This window comes from Bactrocera dorsalis, chromosome 1, assembly GCF_023373825.1.
Source record: "Bactrocera dorsalis isolate Fly_Bdor chromosome 1, ASM2337382v1, whole genome shotgun sequence".
Taxonomy (NCBI): domain Eukaryota; kingdom Metazoa; phylum Arthropoda; class Insecta; order Diptera; family Tephritidae; genus Bactrocera; species Bactrocera dorsalis.
This window is the reverse complement of record NC_064303.1, coordinates 90,232,162-90,254,694: the sequence shown is the minus strand read 5'-3', so window position 1 is coordinate 90,254,694 and position 22,533 is coordinate 90,232,162. Positions and strand designations below refer to the sequence as shown.

At 38.1% G+C, this 22,533-nt stretch overlaps 2 protein-coding genes across 3 annotated transcripts in view; both read right to left on the bottom strand.

The window, feature by feature from the left end:
* The window catches only part of LOC125775769 (ryncolin-2-like), a 151,186-nt gene that overhangs the window by 8,783 nt on the left and 119,870 nt on the right, over window positions 1-22,533 (bottom strand). The window contains exon 1 of one of the 2 annotated variants that reach the window (XM_049446386.1): window positions 5-181. The exons of the other annotated variant lie outside the window; for it this stretch is intronic. Within the exon in view, the coding sequence (XP_049302343.1) occupies window positions 5-100 (96 nt within the window). The 5' untranslated portion in view covers window positions 101-181. Of the gene's footprint in view, window positions 1-4; window positions 182-22,533 lie in introns of those variants that run through there. 2 annotated transcript variants of the gene reach the window in all.
* Window positions 1-22,533, bottom strand: part of LOC125775773 (ryncolin-2-like) — a 127,033-nt gene that overhangs the window by 1,134 nt on the left and 103,366 nt on the right. The window lies entirely within an intron of this gene.

Genomic DNA, 22,533 nt, shown 5'->3' with positions numbered 1-22,533 from the left:
ATACCGCTACATTGGCGCTGCTTTGAATAGGTGCCGAACAATTCCCCGAATACAAAAGATGCCCACACAGAATGGACAAGAAGATCAAACGATGCGCCATTCTCCACAATTTCAGTCAAACTGAATTCGAAATTGATGACTGTGTCTTAAATATTCGTTTTCGAGTGAGGAATTGTCTGGTTTTTATCAATTAATTACTCGGCTGAGGCGGTGATTTTGTTATCAAAATTGTGTATATATACATACATACATGTGTATTTATTCGTCGAAGATTCTCATATAAATAATATTCTCAGTATTATAAAAAGAGATTACTGCAGATTGTAATTCGCTAATTTTAAGTTCAAAAGCTCAACCTTATTGACTGCTCTCTTCATTAAGTCATGGTCACAAAGATAAGCATTTCAAATGAATTGTACCAGTATATTAAATTTAAAATGAATTTATTTTATTAAATTTAAAAGAAAGGCAATTACCGCTACCTTGGCGCTGCTTTGAATAGGTGCCGAACAAATCTCCGATTACAAAAGATGCCCACACAGAATAGCAAAGAATACAGGGTTTTTCCGAAAAGTAATAGGACTGAGTTGATTAAATAAAATTTATTGAACCAAATCGTTACAAGAGCTGGAAATGCTCGTCGAACATTCCTTGTGTTTGTTGGCGTGCGTTTTTCGCTGCACAGAGGCGGGTGCGAATTTTGACTGCAACAATATAGTGGTCCGAGTCGATGTTAGGACCTCGGAGCGCACGCACATCTAAAACACTGGAGACGTGTCTTCCGTTTATCACAACATGTTCGATCTGGTTGGTGGTTTTTCAATCCGGAGACAGCCAGGTAGCTTGATGTATCTTCTTATGCTGGAATCTAGTACTACAGATAACCATATTTCGGGCCCTGGCGAAGTCGATCAACCTCAACCCATTTGGGGATGTTTCCTCGTGGAGGCTGAATTTACCGACCGTAAATAGATACTCGTACCTTCTTTGCACACCTTGACATTAAAGTTTCCAAGCATGATTTTGACATCGTGGCGGGAGCAGCTTTCATAAGTGCGCTCCAAGCGCTCATAAAAAGCATCTTTGGTCACATCGTCCTTCTCTTCCGTCGGGGCGTGGGCGCAAATCACCGATATGTTGAAGAACCTCGCGTTGATACGGATTGTGGCTAGATGTTCATTCACTGGAGTGAATAATAGTACTCGGCGATGGAGTCTCTCTCCCATCACGAATCCAACACCAAACTTGCGCTCCTTTATATGGCCACTGTAGTAAATGTCACAAGGACGGCGGTGATGTCAGCCTTTATTTTCACGAGGACATCAACCAGCTGGGCAGCGGCACTTTCCCAATTAAGGCAACGGACATTCCAGGTGCATGCCCTCAATTCGTAGTCCTTATTTCGTTTGCCATGGTCGTCATCAAAAGGGGGTCTCTCATCTGAGGCTGTTTTTTTCTTTTCATTGGGGGTGTTTTTTTTTACGTGGCGGGTCCCAAACCCAGCGCACAACCCTTTGCTGGGGATATTTCGCCTTCCCACTTTAGCTCCCCTTCAAGCGAATGTTCTTAAGCTACCCAGAGGATAGAGAGGTCAAAGACCGGAAGTCGTGAGCTACTTGAGTCATATTTAAAAGAATCGTTTCTGGCCACTCCCAAGTGAATGGCAATTAGAGAACTTTCCTCACTTGCGTGAGCTTCTACACATGACTCCTTCACGAAAATACTTACCAAAATAATACATACTCGTACTTGGAACCACCGTGCCACCGAACAACGCTGACTGCAGTTTGCCTTCACCGTTTGGGTGCTTCAAATATTGTACATTTCAGTCAACAAACAAATTGCCACCCTTGTCCTTATATTATTGTTGTTGTGTTGCATTAGTAATAACAGATATTAGGTCATCAGTGTACAAAATGGTATTTCAGCTGCCACAACATGTACATCCGTGCATCGAAGAAAAGCATAAATACACACATACATGCTTGTATGGTACATATGTAGACACGTGATAATATAATAGCTGCAATCGGATGTGAATGGCAATGTCAGCATTTGACAGCAAACAGATGGAACTTGTTCCACAGTAAACAAATGAGGCTAGTTATTTGGATTTATTGGTCCTTATGCAAGGATATGACATGAAAAATAAGTGCAGCGCTTTGAACAGTGGCATTGAGTCATATACATAAATATTTATGTAATTGGTAGTACGTGCTGTTATTAATGGATCTGTGTGTGTTTTTGTGTGAAATATTGCTTCCAAGAGTATATGTTTCTTGCTTTATTATCTATTATTGCAAAAGTACTATTTATGCAATGGCAAATCGGAGATTCATTTTTGTCAGTACTAGGGTAGCGGTCATCTAAGGCTCGCTTGTGTCTGCACTTCAGGGGCAATGTGCACTTGCCCCACCGCAGCACTTGAAGTTATGCTGGAGCTCACAACGCTGCAACAAGTGATCAAACGGGTAGCGAAATAATGTCGTCGCAGCCCTAGGGGAGGATACCCCATTGTCCCTTCTTCCAAGGGACGAAGAGGACTATTTTACAAAAAATTTTAGAGTGTTTCTCGAAAACACTTGAAGGCATTCCTGCAGACATTAGGTGAATCGCTGGATCTATGAGAATATCGTTAGATTAGGACATATTATGGTGAATATTATGATGGTGTTAATAGATAAAAAAATTATTAGAGCTCTTATTGAACTGTCATAGCAGAATGCTAGATCTGCTATCGGAATTTTATTCACGGAGTAGCCGCAAGCCAGTTTTACGTCGTATTCAAAAGCTGTCATCCGGCGACTATCATCCGACGGCTCCGTTAATAAAGTTCCAATAACAGATCATCCTTTTTATGGTTGAAAATCGAAATCCTTGGACACCATCTACGAACTTACTCAAAGGAATTTGAAATTGATGGCAAACAGTAATCTCTGTATGTTCTCTTAGCGAATAGAATATCGAAATAAGACTAAATATGTTCATTCTCGCCGAATGATTGTCGCTCCCTAATATGTTGCATTATGTCTTGGAAGCAATTCTGGCTATCTTAACTTTTGCTTTTCTTCTTCGTTATTGGCGTCGTCTGGAGCCACGTATAGAAGTTTACACCGGTGAGACAAGTTCTCTGAACGACATTGACTTGGGTGTGACCAGAAATGATTCTTTTACATATGGCTTAAGTTGCTCACAGCTTCCGGTCTTAGACCAAGTACCCTCTGGGTAGCCAAAAAACATCCATTTGTAGGCGAGCTAAAGTGTTAAGGGGAAACATACCTCCCCAAGTTTGTGCGTTGGGTTTGGGTTATGTTACATTTAAAAATTTAAGATTTCTTATCAAGACTACACGCCAAAATTATAATATGTTACGGACTTTTTTAACATAGTATGGAAATGGAAAATTTGGGTAGTATTACACAGAGTTTGAGTAGTTACAACGACCTTCTTTCAACAGTATTTGTAGTGATATATGAACTTTAAAGACAATAGTTCCATGAGGTACGTCGCTACGTAGACTCTTTTAAAATTCAATCAAGTTAAATAACATCCTTAGCAACTATAACTCCATTTCTGGTTTTCCGATTACTGCGTTACGAAGTCAACTCATGGAACTCTCTTTTCTGAGATCATATCTGGCAGAGATTTATGATCAGGACAAAATCTTTCTGGTATCTAAGTGAGTCATCTTACCAAATTTGTAGTGAGTTTCAGGCACTATGGTCGATGCCTGTAAGTCACCATTGCAAATTCTAACTGAATCGATTATTCTTTTTACTTTGGCCTTAAAACCCTGACATATCAGAATCGAAGCTTCGCGGAAGCTTGTTAGGTTAGGTTAGCCTCTCTCTAATTGTGGGACTTTTAACAGGTCATTGTCCTATTGACGTCCATGCTGTGAGGCTGGGAGTCTTACCAGACGTCATCTGCAGAAGCTGTACATAAGAAGGTGTGGTGAAAACAACTCAACGCTTCCTTTTTACTGACTGTTTTGCGTTTGGGAAGTCAAGACTTAAACACTTGGGAGCGCAAACCTTCAGACATCATACCGAACTGGCGAAAACGCACATTAAACGCCTATGCAAATTTGTTTTTCTTTTCTATTGCGTCATATAGCGGTCTACGTGGTATCTTTGATTGGCCATCTCACCCAGCTTAACCTAACCTACCCATGTCCTCAACATTGCACATTATAAAACTTCTCTCATTTAATTATGGAGTTTCTCTTCACTCGATATGAGTTTGAGCTTATGGTCACGGTGCTATAAAGATGTTTTTTTTTTCTAAATTAAAATCACAAATGATTGTCGTTAGAACAGAGTCAGCATGATTCTTTTTTGGAATCCATGATCCTTCCAAAGGCTAAGCTTTTCAATTTACATACATGATGGAATTTTTTTTTTCATACGCTGAATTATCCGAGACCCCATAAAATATGATGATCAGTGTAACGAGCAGAGCCGATTAAGCGATGTCTGTCTGTCTGTCTGCATATTTACTATACATGTGAGCTTGCCTTTCAGTTTTTGAAACATTGACTCGAAATTTGCCGCACATTCTTTAATCCTGAAGAAGCGGTACATTTATCGGAGCCGTCTATATTCGACCAAGATATGGGAACATTCGAAATTTAAGGATATAAAAAAATCGTTTTTTATACACTTGCAACATGCTGCTACAGAGTATAATTGTCTATCTTACAGTTACATATACGAGGTGTGTTCAAAAAGTATCGCGAATTTTGTGTTTTTTCAAAAATTATTTATTTATTCATGAATATCTATTTTGTCCCCTTCAAAGTAATCCCCATGAGATATTATACATTTGTGCCAACGGTTTTTCCAATCTTCGAAGCACTTCAAAAAATCATTTTTTTTTTATCTTCTTCAGCTCCTCCTTCGATGCCATCGTTATCTCGTCAAGAGAAGCGTAACGTCGTCCTTTCGTGGGCCTCTTCAGTTTAGGGAACAAGAAAAAGTCACAAGGGGCCAGAAAGGGACCGTTCTTCCCTGTGGCAAGAACTCATGATGCACCACGCCCCTGCAATCGAAGAAAACTGTCAGCTACGATTCGCGATACTTTTTGAACACACCTCGTATTACCTCAAACTAATCTATATAAATACAGGGTTACATACATACAGTCTGTTAAGTAAGAGCGTGGTCGACTTTACCGACAGTTAATGAAAGACTTCGCTCTAATTCCTTCGCGAGCCGATAGAGGGAAGCTTTGTCCTTGATGCATTGTCAACAAAGGTTCAGTTGTCGTTGATCTTTTGAAGGAGAATCACGTTAAACACCATGAGTGCCAAGTTCGCTTCGCGCTACGAGGCTGTGTTCTTTTGCATCTACCCGAAAGGTCCCAAAATGTCACAATCAGCGGCTGCTAAATATATGAGAAAGTCGAAGGCATTTGTACAGAAATGGATACAGCGATATATAGTGGCTAAAAATGTCGAAGATTTACCAGAACGTGGTTGGATAAAGATGAAAAAAGAATAGTGAATCTGTTTGCGCAGAATCCTGCTTTAATACTGCGGCAAGGACAAGCAAAATTAATGGCAAAAGGTATAGATATATCCTACGAAACTATCCGAACCCTACCTTATACTCATGATCTGAAATGGCGCAACACAATAAAGAAGCCTCTGTTGACTGAAAAACTGGTGACAAAGCGACTCGCTTGGGCGCATGAGAATATTGATAGAGATTTTGAAAATATCATTTTTACTGATGAATGTTCTATATGACAGCGTTCTCATCTCTTGCGAGCCTAGTCAACTTCCACCAATAGGCTTATTCAGCGGACCGTAAAACATGGAATGAAGGTGCATCTTTGGGGCTGCTTCTCAAAGCAGGGATTCGACACTTTGTATCTCTTTACTGACAACCTAACTACCAAGAAAATTATAAAAATTTCATCAGAAAAAATGAAGATTGGATTCTGCAGGAGGACAACGATCCTATACACCGCTTACTGTACAATCTGGCATCGTTACAATGGATTGGCCGTTTCAGTCGCCCGATGCAAACCCTATTGAAAATGTGTGGGCATATATTTAACAGAAGCTTCGTGGAAGACGCACATACACTTTTAAGCAGTGGTCTTACGAGATTCGTCGGATCTGGAGATCCTTGTCACTAGAATACGCCGTCAAATTAGTAGAAAGCATGCCTCGGAAGTGCCAGGCAATTATCGACGCCGGTGGCGACTAGACATATTATTGACCAAATTGCATCATGAAAGTTTCATAAAATAATTTTTTTTATAAATTAACATGACAGACTGTAGCATACTAACCTTGATGGCTGATTTCCATGGCGCGGTTTTCGGAATTTCGTCATCAAGCTAAGTTTTTGCTTCGCTGTATTTTCTTTTATGTTTTCCCCAAAAATAAAAGTTTCTTCACTCCAGCACCAGCTGTCAAATTTATACATGCGCCTTTAGAAGGTGAGGGCTAAATAAAAATCATATGGATTTAATTTTAGTATAACCATCCTCCGGCAATTGGCCAGCCATAGTGGCGTAGTTATATCCTCAATTTTGTCATACTCACACCATCATGAGGCCAATTATCACTCGAGTTTTATATGAGTCCATTAAAATCGTTTATTGTTCGTTACTACGGTGTTCGATTGGCATGGCGATAAGCGAATCGCTAGGATCGAACGATTATAAATATAGTTGTAGAGTGTAGCTCATGAGAGACTGCTAGTGAAATACTGACAACAAAAGACTTATGACTTGCGAAAGCTTCCAACTTTACCAAAAGCAGGCCACTATGATATCGAAATGAAAGCGCATAATTAAAAGAAAAATCAAATAAAAAGCAACATAAAAATATTATAAATAAACGTAGGCGTTTAAAAAATGTTTGCAATGCGCATTATAAACAATTAAGCGACCAAAAACGCATTTATTATAAACTTTTTGCAATCAACGCTTTTTATGCGCGCATTTATTTTATTCATTACTTCACGCATGACGTGCAAATTTTAATTGTGCCGCATTTTGTTTGTGGAAACTCAACATTTAATTAGTTTAATGCGCTTTATTTGCACACACACACACACACTCACACATATGTATGTATATATATATGCACACGCAGAGATTTACTACAGGCGTATTATATAATAATGTGTGAGAAGGTGCGTCAAACTGACAAACGATTCAAACGCAAATAATTTAAGCTCACGCATTGCCAAACAACACAAAAACCAACTGCCAACAACAACAACAACGCTAGCAGTAGAACGGTGCGATGCGGCAAAGCAGCAAGCGCGTTGGTCGTGGGCTTGGGTTGGTGCGCCTGTGCATATGCAGCGCCCGCGTTCACAAGACAAAAGCAATTAAAGCCTGTCAGCTGTGTGCAAAATGCGGCTAAAAACCATAATTGATATGTTTAAATTGTAAAATAATTGCAAAATTCAATGACGTCGCCCATAAAGTGAGCTGAATAAATATTTTATTTAGATAAACGCTCCGCAATGGCGCATGGGGTAATTGAAATAACGGCTTAAAGCCCACACGCACGCAGGCATAAATCGCAACCACAAAACTTTGTGAAAAATTTGAAATTATTGCAACGATTATAACGGTCTACACACACCAAACCCCAAAAAAAAAAGAAATCAATTAAAGCAGCATTGCACAGCAACAACAATGACGGCGGACGGCGGAAGGAGTGGAACGGAAGAATTAACCACAGACCGCAAAGCAAATGCATTTTAATGCTATTGTCCAGCATTTACACACATACATATATGTACATATACATATATATATCTATGTATATATATGTACTGACGAGTGCGTGTTTGACAACCACAGCCATCACCATAATAATTCAGAAACCAACTGATGAATTATGCATTGGCTTATAGGCAGATGTGTGCACATGCACCTATAACAATACAAATACACAAACATATAGTATATACATACATACATATATGCTTCAAAATATAGACACTAAAGCATTGCATTAGTTGCACAATTGTTCGTACAATGCATTGAATTTTATTATTTGGCAATTAATGAATTGAAATGCCTTAGTTTCTGAGTATTTTGCAAAGCTCTGCGAAGTTTTTGATATTTAACGAAAATTGAAGACGTCGTTTTTAAATATACAGTCTGTCAAGTAAGAGCGTGGACGTGTTAATTTATAAAAAAAAATTTATGAAACTTTAATATTTACATATATATGCATTGTACACATTACCAACAATGATGCAATTTGATCAATAATATGTCCAGTCGCCACCGGCGCCGATAATAGTCTGGCATCTCCGAGGCATGCTTTCTACTAATTTAACGGCGTATTCTAGTGGCAAGGATCTCCAGATCCGACGACTTTCAGTTGTTAATTTACAGCTGTGCGTAAAGAGCCTGAAATCGCGTCCCAAAATGTATACTAAGTTGCTGACTAGTGCTCTCAGAGCGCAAGTCGAGTAGAAAATCGATTAGCTGTAAGTTGTGTTAGCAGTTTCTCGACGTCAAACCTTCCGTCTGTTTGTTGGCGTGCGTTTTTTCTGCAACAAGATATTAGAGCGAATCGATCCAAACCCTCATAGAAGACATGTTTGGTCACATCGTCCTTCTCTTTCGTCTGTGCGTAGGCGTAAATCAGCGATATGTTGAAGAACTTCGTTTTGATGCAGATTGTGCAGAACGTTCATCGACCGGGATGTATGCCAGTACTCGGCGACGGAGTCTTTTGTCCTTTATATGGACACTGTAGTAAATGCCACAAGGACTTAGTCGCCTCAGTCCTTGCCGCATATCTTGGGCGACGATGATGTCAGCCTTTACTCTTAAGAGGACATCAACCAACTGGATAGCGGCACTTTCCCAATTAAGAGACCAGATATTCCAGGTGCATGCCCTTAAATTGATCCTGTTTTTTCTTTTTATTGGTAGTGTTTTTTACGTGGCGGGTACCAAACACAGCGCACAAGCCTGTGGAAGGGATGTTTCGCCTTCTCACTCTAGCTCGCCTTCAAAAGGATGTTCTTTGGCTATTCAGAGTGTACTTGGTCTGAGACCAGAAATCGTGAGCTGCTTGAGCCATATATAAAAGAATCCTTTCCGGCTACTCCCAAGTCGTGTTGCAAAAAACCATGAGTTGTCGACCCATAATTTCGCCCTCTTTTTACGAATAGCTTCGCGCAAGCAACGCATAACACGCAAACAGTATTTCTTGTTGACAATTTGGGCGGTCAGAGCGAATTTGAAGTACACCACACCTCGCCAATCGATAAAATCTCTCAATTAAACCTTGAATTTAGAACTGTTTTAAAGTGGTTTCTTTTAGATGAAAAAATGTAACTTCATTGACCATCCATTGATGATGATTATATGGCGTAGGTATCGACGGTATAAAATCATATAATTAGTCTAATACTGCAGCATTTTTGCTGCCAAGCAAAAGCAATGACTTATCATTATCGAACCTTATGTGTCGAAGTTGATGATATTGATATCGATATGCATATATTAGTGTTATTTAAAATAATTGCTATATTAACGTCATCATAAACACTTGTGTTCTAAAATAATGATGATTATGTAAATTGCTTATTGATAAACTCATCTTATAAATTATTGATATGCAATTTATATATGCGTACGGTTTATGCCTGCCAGAATAAGGCGCGATTTAGTCAGGTTCTGGTTAAAATTTCTAACAGTGAAAACTACTTAGGCCGTTTGAGGTTCAAATTATTGGAAATCTATATTTACTTTATTAGTTTCACTAATGTTATGGATAGGATCTCCCTCGTCCTAGTTACCAAAAATAAAAATTCGTAAAAACACATTTAGTTGTATGTATTTCTGTTTATTCGATGCTCACATCGAGCTTACAGCTAAACAACGTTTTTTTTGTATCGCCTTCTTTTTGTCTATCTTCTTATATGATTCATCCAAGTCCTAGATCTCATCGTTCTATCGACTGCGGTACTTGCCGTTATCAGTGCGACTATTATTCTATTGCAAAACTTTTCTCTCGAACACTACAAAGGTCGACTCATCAGATGATGTCATTGTCCATGCTTTCGCACCATTTAGCTGGACAGGAATGATGAGAGACTTGTAAAATTTGGTCTTTGATTATCGAGAAAGTACTTTACTATTCAACTGCCTATTCAATCCAAAGCAGCATCTGTTGGCAAGAGTGACACACATTAGTAAGGTAAATAACTTCTCAAGCTGATTTTACGATAAAGTTACTGCGCCTGATGCCTCTGGTGAACCAGATTTTTGTGAGTTGAGTAGTTTGTTCCCAATTTCCAGTCTTCGTTGGGTTCTACGTACCTACCTGCCGTCGACGGCTTAATGCCACGGTGTTCAAGAGGATAGCGGATCAAAACAAGCGCCCCAAACAACTCAAGCATTTTTTGATACCGATTCTTAAGGTGGAAAAGTCACCTAATTCCAACTTGGTCGGGTGCGTAGCACGTCTCAAACCTCTGACGTACTTTAGTTCCGGCACCCGTCTAAAATGCGACTCCAAATAAAACTGATGCAAGGTCAGTTCTCTTTGTATTTAGGTTTAAGACAAAACGAATCTCTCTAAATTGCCGACTGCTATGAACCAAGTGGAATGAGCTTCAAGTGCTTACTGCCTTGCGTGGTACCAGAAATAAGACTCCGGGTAAACTTTGCAGCCTTTATTTCAGTTGAGCACCATTGAACGTCAAATCGTGTTCCATTTGGAGAAATCTCGTTTGAAGTTTATAATTTCAGTTCAAGCTGAAACTATTTTCTGACTATTTTTTGACTAGAGTCCAAGCACTTAGAAAAGATATGGTGCATATTAAAGGCATACCCTGCGGAGGGCTAAATTCTTTTCTCTTGACCCAATGGGGTATCCCAAGATAAATCGGTATTCCCGGTATTTCGTATAAGAGCTGATGGGTCCTGCAAGTGAGTATTAAATATAAACAGCGCTACCAACAATATTTCGATGTCCACAGCTCGCAGCTGGTTTTATTATTTGAACATCGCCTTGGTAGGTATAACAAATGGCAGTTGAGGTTCAACATATCAATGATTATTGGATAAGTGTTCCACCTTTGGTATTTTCGGAGCGTCGGATTTCCATTTCGTTTTTAAGTCAGTCTCTGTCCGTCTATTACAGTTTCAAGTGTTTTGATTTCTCTGTCTTTCGCTCAACAATTCCTTTTTCAACTCAATAGCTTTCTATTTGATCTGGAACTACACTCGATCTCAAAGTATTTTATATGAGGTCTACTCGCTGTACTATCGGTAAAATTTATCTTTGATTCAGTTATATTAGAGGCATCAATGCGGTCATATACAATAGGTCGCAACAAGAAATAGGTTAATGAGAACACACGATTAGTTGGACTGTTTCATTTATAGTTCTCGAACTATATATTTAGTATACTGGATGTTGGTCTATGATCTATCATAAAGTATTCAAATTGGTTTTATGTGTTCTAGTATGACATTCGGATTGAAACTACTCCATTCTAAAATGTGATTCCTTTTATCCAGAAAGCCTGTGTTTGGTATAAAAGGAAGCTCAGAGAAAAACATTGCGATTAGTTCACAATCGTTCCAATTACTTTGCAAGTTAAATTAGGCATGCAAGTACAATAAGGCCCACATATAAACACAGATTTCGACTCAAATTGTTCGACAACAACTTCTGAACATATCTACCGAGTAAGTCTCTTCACACTCGCTCACACACTTCGATATTTATATACGCATATAAAAGTGCAAATTTATTGCAAGCAACGAAGACCTCGCCTGGCTCAGCGCACAAATGAGCAAAAGAAAAGTAATTGCAAAGGAAAGAAATAATTTGCAGGTAAATGCAGGTTTCGAAGAACTGTTCAAAGGACATGTATCCTCTAACTAGTAATAATTTCCGCAATTTATACGTAAACGCTGATGAGGAAAACTTTTTCCATTTGGCGCTATGCGTTGCGTACGTGTCGCCGGGGTCGCGCTGCATCGTCAGCAGCTGCGCACTGGCTTATGGTCGGTCGCGCCACCTTCGGCCTCGTCCACGAACTTGTGCGTACTTTGCCACACATTTCACCCGGTGTAATCAGTGCTGCCGCAGACAGTAAAGTAGACAAGTAGGCACGTAAAGGTGCCAATCGGAACTTTTAGGTTTTACATTACAACTACACACAAACACTCATACGCATACCTGCCGTCACACTTGGTCGTCACAAGAAGTACTTAGCGTGGATTGTCGCCATCTTTATTTGACCCGCACCGCACCATACCCGGGCGAATTCTGAATAACAAATATGCACTCAAATTAAGGATAGCTTTGCAACAATTTCCGGCAAATTTAATGGAAAAAGTTAGGCGTAGCGACACGTGAGCACTTGTTTGTCCTGTTCAACACTAAATCTCATGATTCGCCAGCAGATAATGAGTGGATTATATGTTTTTGTACAAAAATCTTTGGATTTATATTTCAATTTAGCGGCTTAAGTTGAAAAGAATTTTACTTACTACAATATAACTTGAGTGATTACGATTTTGAAGACAATAAATTTTATTAAAAAGGTATTCGATTTAGACTGAGAACTTTGTTTTTTAGATAAACAAGAGAAATTGCGTTTGATTTTAGTTTTAGTGTTCGTCCCATATATGGTAAAAACGACTACTATCAATCACATATAATCAGGCCATATTCCGCTCAACCAAGCTTCTGACGATTCACCATCGATATGTGTCGTCTGGCGTTGTACATGTCCACGTATAGAACAGTTCCTCGCCTATTGGCTAAAAGTGGCCGCTTCTGGATGATTCGTAGATCAGACCGACTAATTGTTGACAGTGCAGATCCGAGTGAGGAACTTAGCCATATGGGATCAACTCACAGTAGATGATTTCTCGTCAATCCTACCAAACACTTAGAAAAACTTTTTCGACATTCAGTCCTGGCTTAATCACCCCGATTCCACTAAGACTGTTTTCGCTCGAAGTTGTTGTCAGTAATCCAATTTTTATAACCGCTTCAGAACTGAACCGATTCAAGCAATGATGTAAGCTCGGTTCATGTCGCAAAGCTTTTTTCCTCTCTAGCCTTACTTTAATAGTCTTTCAATAATGGTCAATCTTTAGACCCTGGGTAATGCAACAGTGATTACACGTTCGGATTCGTCGCTTCTCATGATTTTATCCATAGTCTCGGCAATTGGTTTCCACAACATGGTGGATCTTTGAAATAAAGATTAATAAAACGGAATTGCCGAAACCAAAGTTGCATGTGATTAGCTGATGCAGTATCAGAACCATAAACTATTCACATTTTCCAAAAAACATAATGGATTTCGTTTTACTATACCTTTTATTTTTGATTGACCAACTTCTGGTTTCCCTTCCATCCTTGCCAACTTTAAAGCTTCACTCATACCTAAAAAAACACATGTTGTAGTATGGGAACAACTCAGTGATTAACTGATCATTCCTCTGGCATTTGTTATATACGGTTATCTATTTCGAGATTCCCCTTTTTTTACGTAAGTAAATACACAGAAACTTCAAATACTATATATTGCGGAATGCTTATTATCGTTCGAAAGAACATTATTTGGCATTTATTATTGAAGAATATCTCTTTCAAATGTTGGTTGTGGCTATGTCTCAGATGGTCCATCCGTTGAGGCCATTTTTCAATGACTCGTTCGAGCATTTCGTAAGGTAACTGGCGAACGATGCCTCAAGGCTTAATTCGAAGCGGTATTGTTCGCATAGACATTAGACCCCACAAGAAAAAAATTCTAAAAGTGAAATTATCTGCTTACCGAAGTGTTCTTTCAATAAATTCATTGATTGATGCGATGTGTGAGAACTGGTGTAGTCTTGTTGAAACCAAATGTCGCTGAGTTCGCGAGTTCAATTTCAAGCATCAAATAGTCGGTTATCATTGCCCGATAACGGTCACCATTGGCGATTACGTTCTCTCCGACATCATTTATAAAGATATATGGACCGAAGATTCCACCGGCGAACTGCGCCTTACAAGGTTTTCGTGTACTTTCTCAGCTGAGGCTGCTATATTTTCTTCACTACGTGCTAGACGAAGTCTATCCGGTCGAATATTATCCAATAATGAATGTTGGGTCTCGAAAGGGGTGATGGTATTGCGAATAGTGCGCTCAATAAGCCGATTATGTTGACCATAGTTTTCGTACCATGAGTTTTCGTAATAAAGTTGAAGGATTTGTAAACAATATTCAAGCGTAAGTCTTTCCATAATGAAGTGCCAAACATCACTGAAACAAAATAACATGACAGCTTGATATGACTCACGCGCGTACACCTACTTTATTACCCATTATAATGGGTAACGGGGCTTACAGCAGCGCTAGAAAAGCGGATTAGGATATCAACGAAATTTTTTATTCCTTTAAATGTACTTATTGTTCTGCGTTGAAGGAAATGTAATCCACGGAAGCTCGAATTGAAAGTCAAAGAAATTAAAGAACGGGTTACTCTAGACTTAAACACTTCTAAGTATTAGAAAACTAAAGACCATTAAATGCAAATTTAATTTTATCGGCTTCATTAACTGTATAAAAATGTATGATGTTTGAGTAGAAATATTATATAATAACTTATGGGAAGTGCATGAGTTAGTACAAATCATTCATTTAGACCATAAGTAGAACGAGACGGGATTTAATTTAGTAATGTCATGACAGGGCATGGATCACATTACATATATTAAAGCCTTAGCATTTTTTCTGCGCCAATGCACGAATGGATCACGCCATACTTTGTTTGATACAACCAGTCAACTTATCGAGTCGATTTCCGTTCTAGAAATTCAACTTGAGTTTTAGTTGAACGGTATTGGAAACTTTTTTATCGATAAGAAATTCTATTAAAACATCCCACTCTGAAATTTTTTCGAAAGACTTACGATTATGCTTTTTTACGGTTTTTTAGCTTTTAAAGTTCAAGTTTTTCGTTCAAATATAGTTGTCGGATCTGACCGATTCCGGTGTATTACATTTCATTTAGATATCTCAAAACCTGTCGAAGAAATTTTCATAATCCCTAAATTTAAACTTCGTCTTAAAAATTGCCGTGTCAAAACCGGTTTTAAACCCACACTCTCTTACGCGAAGTTGTTCAGAATGATCCCTAGAATATTTTCCGCTCGCGCGAATTTATATAAAACTAAAATCGACTCGCTCTAATTTACATACAACTTTGGAAATCAACAAAATATATTACAGAAAATATACATAAAATCATAAAATAGACCACAAATCAACTATGTCTATCATAAGATTATAAAAAATATGAATACAACCTTCAACTTTTACTTTCTCGGCATGCTGCAGGCTATCATAAAATCTCATATCATATTTAAAAATATTAAAATCTTTTTCAGCTACATTTCAGAAGCATAAATCTGTACGATACCTATGTACATATGTATATTCCCTTTTGAGAAATACATATGTTTGTTTATAGCCTGAATATATATTTATTAGCTATGTCTTTATACATATGTATATATGAATAATAATATAAAATTACTGTTTATGTATGCTTGTGTACATATAATTACAAGAATAAACGCACCCTTATCCTTATTTAGAATTATAACAATATACCTGCATACTTACCTAAGTGCTCCTCAAGGTGAGATTTTGTTTGTTCTGCTGGTGAAAAATTCTACATAATTCCATACTTATTGCAAATGCAATAAACATTTTATGATGTATTTTATGTCGACGAAAAGTTAATTTGCATTTATACAGAGATACGAGTTCATACAAATGACAATATGGAAAACAAAGTACACATATACGTATAAGTATGAGACTTCTTATCGCTCATCAGAGCTCTTTATGATAATTAACATTTTACTCTTCATTACATTTACAAAGGTCGGATTAAAGTGAATATTGTTGGTTATCTTTTACTTTGACTTTTGTAGAAAATTCGTAGGAAAGAAAACAATTTCGTGTCGAAGAGAACATTAAAAAGTAAAAAATAAAAACGAATATTTTCAGGAAGTATCTGTAGGTGTCTTTAATCCATTATTACAGAAAAGTTCGTACATAACCTCCATATTCACTCATATGGAAGTCAACAACAGAGTTTGCTTCTTTTCCTATCTAAACCCGCTGTGCTATAATACATAACCTCCTAGCTGCATTAAGGTATCGCCTCAGAGGAATGAATTCGTCGATATCACTAATTTTTGGAATTGAATTACCTTATATTAAGCGAAATATTGTTTTTCAGGCAGATGTGGCTGTTATTAAGGTAGATGTAGACTTACAGATCCAAAGTTTACCTACCTTTAGGGAGGTGAGCATTCACTCCAACAGCAGAGCGTCGATATAAGCGCCAAGCAGCCAACTGTGCATTGAACGTTATCCAGGTAGTGTTTGTCCTCACTAGAAATATGCTACTTCAACCTCAGACTAGTTTGGATGCCTAATCATAGCGGAAGCGCAAAGCTGTTGAGCCAGCCAGATGGGGAACACTTTCTTCTCTTACATGGGAATGAGAATAATGCGCATCTCCGTTGTCATCTTGCGCACATATGGACACCTCGTGATCTTAGCAAGCGTGCAACTTTGAGCTTAAAGCAGAACGTAGGTGATCTACTGAACTACTTTCCTATAGCAAAGTTCATCTTAACGCAACCGCAGGAGATCTTACATTGTCCAATAAACTTTCAAACTTTCGGGAATCCTGATCCGGCGTTTTTCCGCCATTTTCTAGCCCTTGCAAGAGGGATGCTGAAACATCTCAGTATTCATACCTTCAGCAAATCAAGTGCTATGGCCAAAACAAAATGGTAATAGACTCCAAGCGCTTTGTCGATTTATAAGGCTTCCTGGTCGATCCTACCATCTTTCCTAACCAAACTTAACCACAAAGAAGGAACGTCTTGACAACGAACGACGTAAAGGATGGCCATCCACATCAACTGATGATCAACATGCCAATAAAATAAAGTAATTACTATTTGAGAATTGATGATTAATAGCCAGAAACCGTATTAGCGTGGTTGCAATATCGGAAGGATCAAAGAAAATCATTTTGAGAGATAATTTGGGCCTAAGAAAAGTTAAAACCTGATATGTCCCAAAATCCCTCAATTTTTTCGAAAAAACATCGTAGCGTTAAACAATGTTTTCCGACTACCAGGAAGCCTTGTAACGTATCATTACTGGCGCAGAGTCTTGGATCTATGCTTACAACCCGGAAACAGACGATTAATTGGCTGAATATTGTGGAAAAGGTGAGCCGAAGCCGAAAAAAACACGTCAACGTAGTTCAAAAATTAAAGTTATGGGTCTGTCCTCAAATTCTACTGATTTTCAAAGTCTCTTAATCAACACTTTTTACCTATTTCATACCGGTCTCGTACTTATCTGACAATTAATGCATTTTCAGATTTACTTAAATATTTGGAAGGAGTTGTAAGAAGCTGAGCTTATATGAGACTCAGTAACAAACTTGAGCTATTTTGGTTCGATAATCTTTCTGGATGTGGCCATTCTGCGACTTGGTTCTTCTTCAATACATGCAAAATATTCACTGGACCTAGTTTTCTATAGTTATGCTGGAGTCTTCAAAATAAGCTTACTCTTAAAATACGCATATCATATAATATAAATCAAGCCTTTCCTGCTATTCCGCTGTCTGACAGTAGTTCCTGCATATGTTATGTAAATAGACTCAAATTCTGCGCTTTCCAAGTTCTCTATAGTAATGCTGTTGTAGCCTACAGCTTCCTGACCACCTGGCATACATATATTTACCTTGCAATTGTAGGCGTCGCACTTGTCTTTGCCTGTCGAGTGCGTCAGAAGATACACACTTCAGTTCCTATTTACATGCGCCACACTCTTAAGCTTGTTTGACCTCTGCATGAGAGACACATAAGGTAGGCATGTTTTCGGGGTTTCTCGTTTATTTAAAAAGCGTTGTGCCATTTAGGACTTGCACTTGCGGTGTCGTGCTTATGGTGTTTTCTTGTTGTCGGTATACTTTGTTCTCGGAGGAGTGTATTTGCATAGGCTTTTCATGTGGCTTAGTTACCATGCGGTGTGCTTAATTGCAAAGTAATGTTACTCTAGTGTGGTAGGAACTTGCAAGTGTTGAATAAGAAAAAATATAGCATGGGACATGTAGCTACGGCAGGAGTATCAAATGAGGTGCGACATTATATGTAAATATTTTTCAAAGATTTTTTGGTCCTCCGTGGGTGGTTTTGTACTGGCATGACTCTTAAAAAAACCTCGGATGCATCGCAAGTATTCCCAAAGGCCCAGCACTTTGACGAATTTCAGAAACTTGCTGGGCTTTATTGAGATGATGTGATCTCAATCCACATAAATAGATTCAAGAGCCTTGTACCTCCGTCTATAAATCGCTGTGCGGTCTAGAACCAGGTATACTGAAGTTCCATATCGCAAAACCGCAAGTTTATGGACAAGTATTTCTTGAGTCCGTAGTACCTAGTATAGAGCCCGATAGAAGATAGAACTCTGGGGGAAGGATGTTCATACATTTAAACTTTGCTAAGCTGTAACCTACAAACAACAGCTTAACACGGCGCATACTCTACTCACTCTCCCTTCCATGAGGACCAGCATATTTATAGTGTTGGAGAACACCGGAATACACACACCATTATGTCAACATCATCCTGGAAACATCAGTTGTGCGGGCGAGTTCGTCGGCACCCACATCAAATGTACACGATTGCAAACTGATAGTTGAATCAGCCTTTTTATGCATTCCTCCACTATAGCTATTTAATTGCAAGGGCTGAAATCGATTTCAAAGCTGCTTGACTATCGCTAAATATAGTCATACGCTGGTTATTATAGCTGTGTTTGAGATTGGTCTCTGCGCACTGACTTATAGAAAGTGCGGAAAGCTTGGCATGCGGTTCCGCAATGCCTACTCAAATTTCCTCCGGTATATTCGAGCTGTCAGTGTAGCATAGGATAATGCTGCTCCTTAATAGTAGGTACAGTATGGAATCACTCCAGTCGGCCTTACTGGCGAAAGTAACTTTAAACTGTGAAGTTTATCCTCTTTCTAACGCCGCACAGTGGTGCCAGAGCGGAAAAAAAGGATTTTTTTTTATCATTCCAAATTTGTACCATATTTTCAATTTAAGCTAAGAACTAATCAAATAACATTATCCGAATACTTGGGCTTGATATATTCAATGTTTTTTTTTGTTGGGAGAGGTTCAAAGTCCATAAAATATCAATTGTAAAGTTTTTATTTATTAAAACCAATGTTATAGATGTGATTTACATCATCAAATGTATACTTTATTTTTCAAGGTTTTTTTTAATATGATGTTTTTTCATGGTCCAAAAAAATCATATATTTCACAACTTCAAGAGAATATAACTGTTGTGCGCAGGAGCGCGCAGGTTAGCCACTTACACAAAATAAACTTTAAAATCTCCTTAATCGATAGAAAAAAAATCAGCTGCAATTAGCTGCCAATTCATGAGTAAGACAGATGAAAAAGAACGTATTCAAGCAGATTTGAAGTCATCCTTGGGAATAAATGTTGATGTAGTGAAGCAGGGACTGGGTACGGCAAATAATGGCAATACCTCACGAAGATTTTTTGAGAATCCTGCTAAAACTGCCGATATTTTTGGCGTTGACGAAAACTTGATACATAGATTGAAAATAATATTAAATACAATCAATAGTCAAGCAGCAATAGATCCTCAAAAATTTGAAATTTATTGCATGAAAACTGGGAGGTTATATGTCAGCCTTTATGAATTTTACTATATGCCAATGACGGTACATAAAGTTTTAATGCATGGAAGTAAAATTGTTTCATCCTCTATTTTACCATTCGGTATGCTATTAGAGGAGGCTCAAGAAGCTCGCAATAAAGATTACAAGAAATATAGGCTTAATCATTCTAGAAAATGCGCCGTCTCTTGGAAGAAGAGCCAGTGGTGTATTATTCTGTAAAGTAGCATTTCCATACCCTATGTTGCCATAATTTTAATAACTAGTTATACGCAATAAATTCTATCATTATATTTATTTATTACACTCCTTATGTCCTTTAAATTTTGTATGATATGGTATCAAATATTCGGTCTCAGCCCAACTTTCTGGTATCTCACTTTTAATGTTTAACTTAAATGCTCTGAGTATCAAAGCAAAAACGTAAAATTTGAGCCTTCAAAAATTATAAAATTTTATTAAAAATTGTATAATTATGAATGCACTACTGAAGTGGCGGGGCGTATGAGCAACATTATTTAGCAACCTAGAAGCAAGCAGGCAAGCCTGAGTAAATACGAGTTGGAAGTTAGAAAAAATTCGAAATTATGAATATAATTGTTCGAAATTGTTGAAGATTTTGCTTCGGTAGCCGGCTACATGTTAAAGTGTCAATTGATTTCGCCCCAAACAGGAATGGTCTATAAGAACAGGAGGATATGGAGATCTCAAATAAAAGCAACTCAAAATTAAATATATTTTTTTATCAAGAAATTTGGAGTTTAAGAAATTTTATGGAATCTCATATAAAATCAACAACTTCATCTTCAAGGTTGAAGAATGTTTCGGAGGAATTAGTAATTCCGATTTGAATATCAAACCATTTTCGATTATATCGTGGTTTATGTTCTTCAGAGTGAAGATTTGAAAGCCTGTACAATGCAGCGGATCTGGAAGAGTGAAACATTTTGCTCAAATATTCCACAAATTCTGTAATGGCTTTGGCGTTTAAAGTTTTATTTGAGCGAAATAATTATACTAATAAACTTGTTGAAAACCTTAGAATAACCCTAACTCCTAACATAACTCACCACAACTGTGATTTATTCCTAGGAACATTTAGTACTCTCGGAACTTAAGGTGCCACGTTTCGAAAAAAATATTTTACTTTTGGTAGCGAGCAACATTATTCAATTTGAACCGAACCCTAGCAAAATTACGATTTTGAGAGCCACAATGATGCCTCTGAGAATAGTATGGGGCATACACTAGAGAATTACTTTCGGAGGAATTCTAATATTTTGAGAACGCCTCCTAATGCCAGAAATGAGTAATCCTCTGCTGCTGGATCAGCATGAAGTGTTGCTGGCCAGGCAAACAAAAAGGAAGTGAAATAATATAATAATAACCCTTTGATTATTTTAACAAGCTGAGCAGGAAAGTTAAAGAACTGGAAAATATGATGGCTGGTCAAAGGCACATAAACCAGGCTCTGCACATTCTAGTAAGTAGTATAATGAGCCTTTATCACAAAGCCGAGAAACCGGAGAAAAAATTATGGTTGAGAAGCAACACAGGTATCTCATATAGTATTAATAAAGAGATGAATAGCTCAAAACGGCAACGAGAAGCATGGAGTTACTAACCCCCTACGAAAAAACATAAAAAAGCTGTTGAAAAGGTGTAACTAGTGGAAAATACTACGGGTCAGACGAAAATTGGGTGGACGTAGTGAAAAAGAGGAAACTGATTCAGAAGAATATGAGAACGAAAGCAGGCACCATCATATTAACTAAAAGTAGAGTGCGTCTCATACAGACGTTATTGAAGAGTTGGATTCAAACATGACCTACATACGGAAAACTATGAAAGGAACCTACTGATTGAGTTAAAAAATTAGGCAGATAAAGAGTCGAATCGTTCCAAAGCGTCTTAGAGTTAGCAATGAGTGAAATAGCGGTGAAACAATCAGAAATCCATAACGTTACAATAGTCTATAAGGACCTAGACGACATTACAACAACTGAAGGAAGCTGCGAGGCACTATAAAACGAGTGCCGGATTCTAAATCTAGAGAAAAACAGCATGAAAAGTATAAGAAAATGTCGGAAACCGACTGATAGGTCGTCTCTTTTTACGCGCCTACTATAAAAAAAGAAAAACATTAGTTTCATATGAAAGCTTTAACTCATCACATGGACTTTCTTTCAAAGCCAAATCCAACTGCCCTTCTTGGCGCTTTTTTACGTCTCCCTTGTTGGTATTTTCCACGTCTATTATTCAACACAAATTTATCTAAATGGCAATGCATTATTTCGAAATATATTCTTCTGCCACATTTTTTGCACATAACAACAACAACAATACAAAACAATAGGTACACGCTTGGGAAGAAATTAGTAACTCAAAATGGCATCCATTTGCTGTGCGCAAACACAAATAGCATCCACACATATGTCATAAAAAAGCTAATAAAATGTAAACAATTGCAAGCGACACACACTAATGCACACAGCGATGTGGCACGGTGAGGCATGGTGAGTGCCCAAATAGCACACAGCGGCAGCTACTTAGCAACAGTGTCCGCTATGATAGCTGGAGATTACCGCAGCGCACACCCGCACCGCACCGCGCCGCCCACACACAGAGAGCGTCGGTGCAGCGTTTTGTTATTTATAAGCGCAACTCATCAGCAAAAGTCACGTTTTGTCAGTTCACCAACACACACATGCAAAAACATACAAACACAAATGCATGAGCTCCATGCGCTGTGGCTCACCT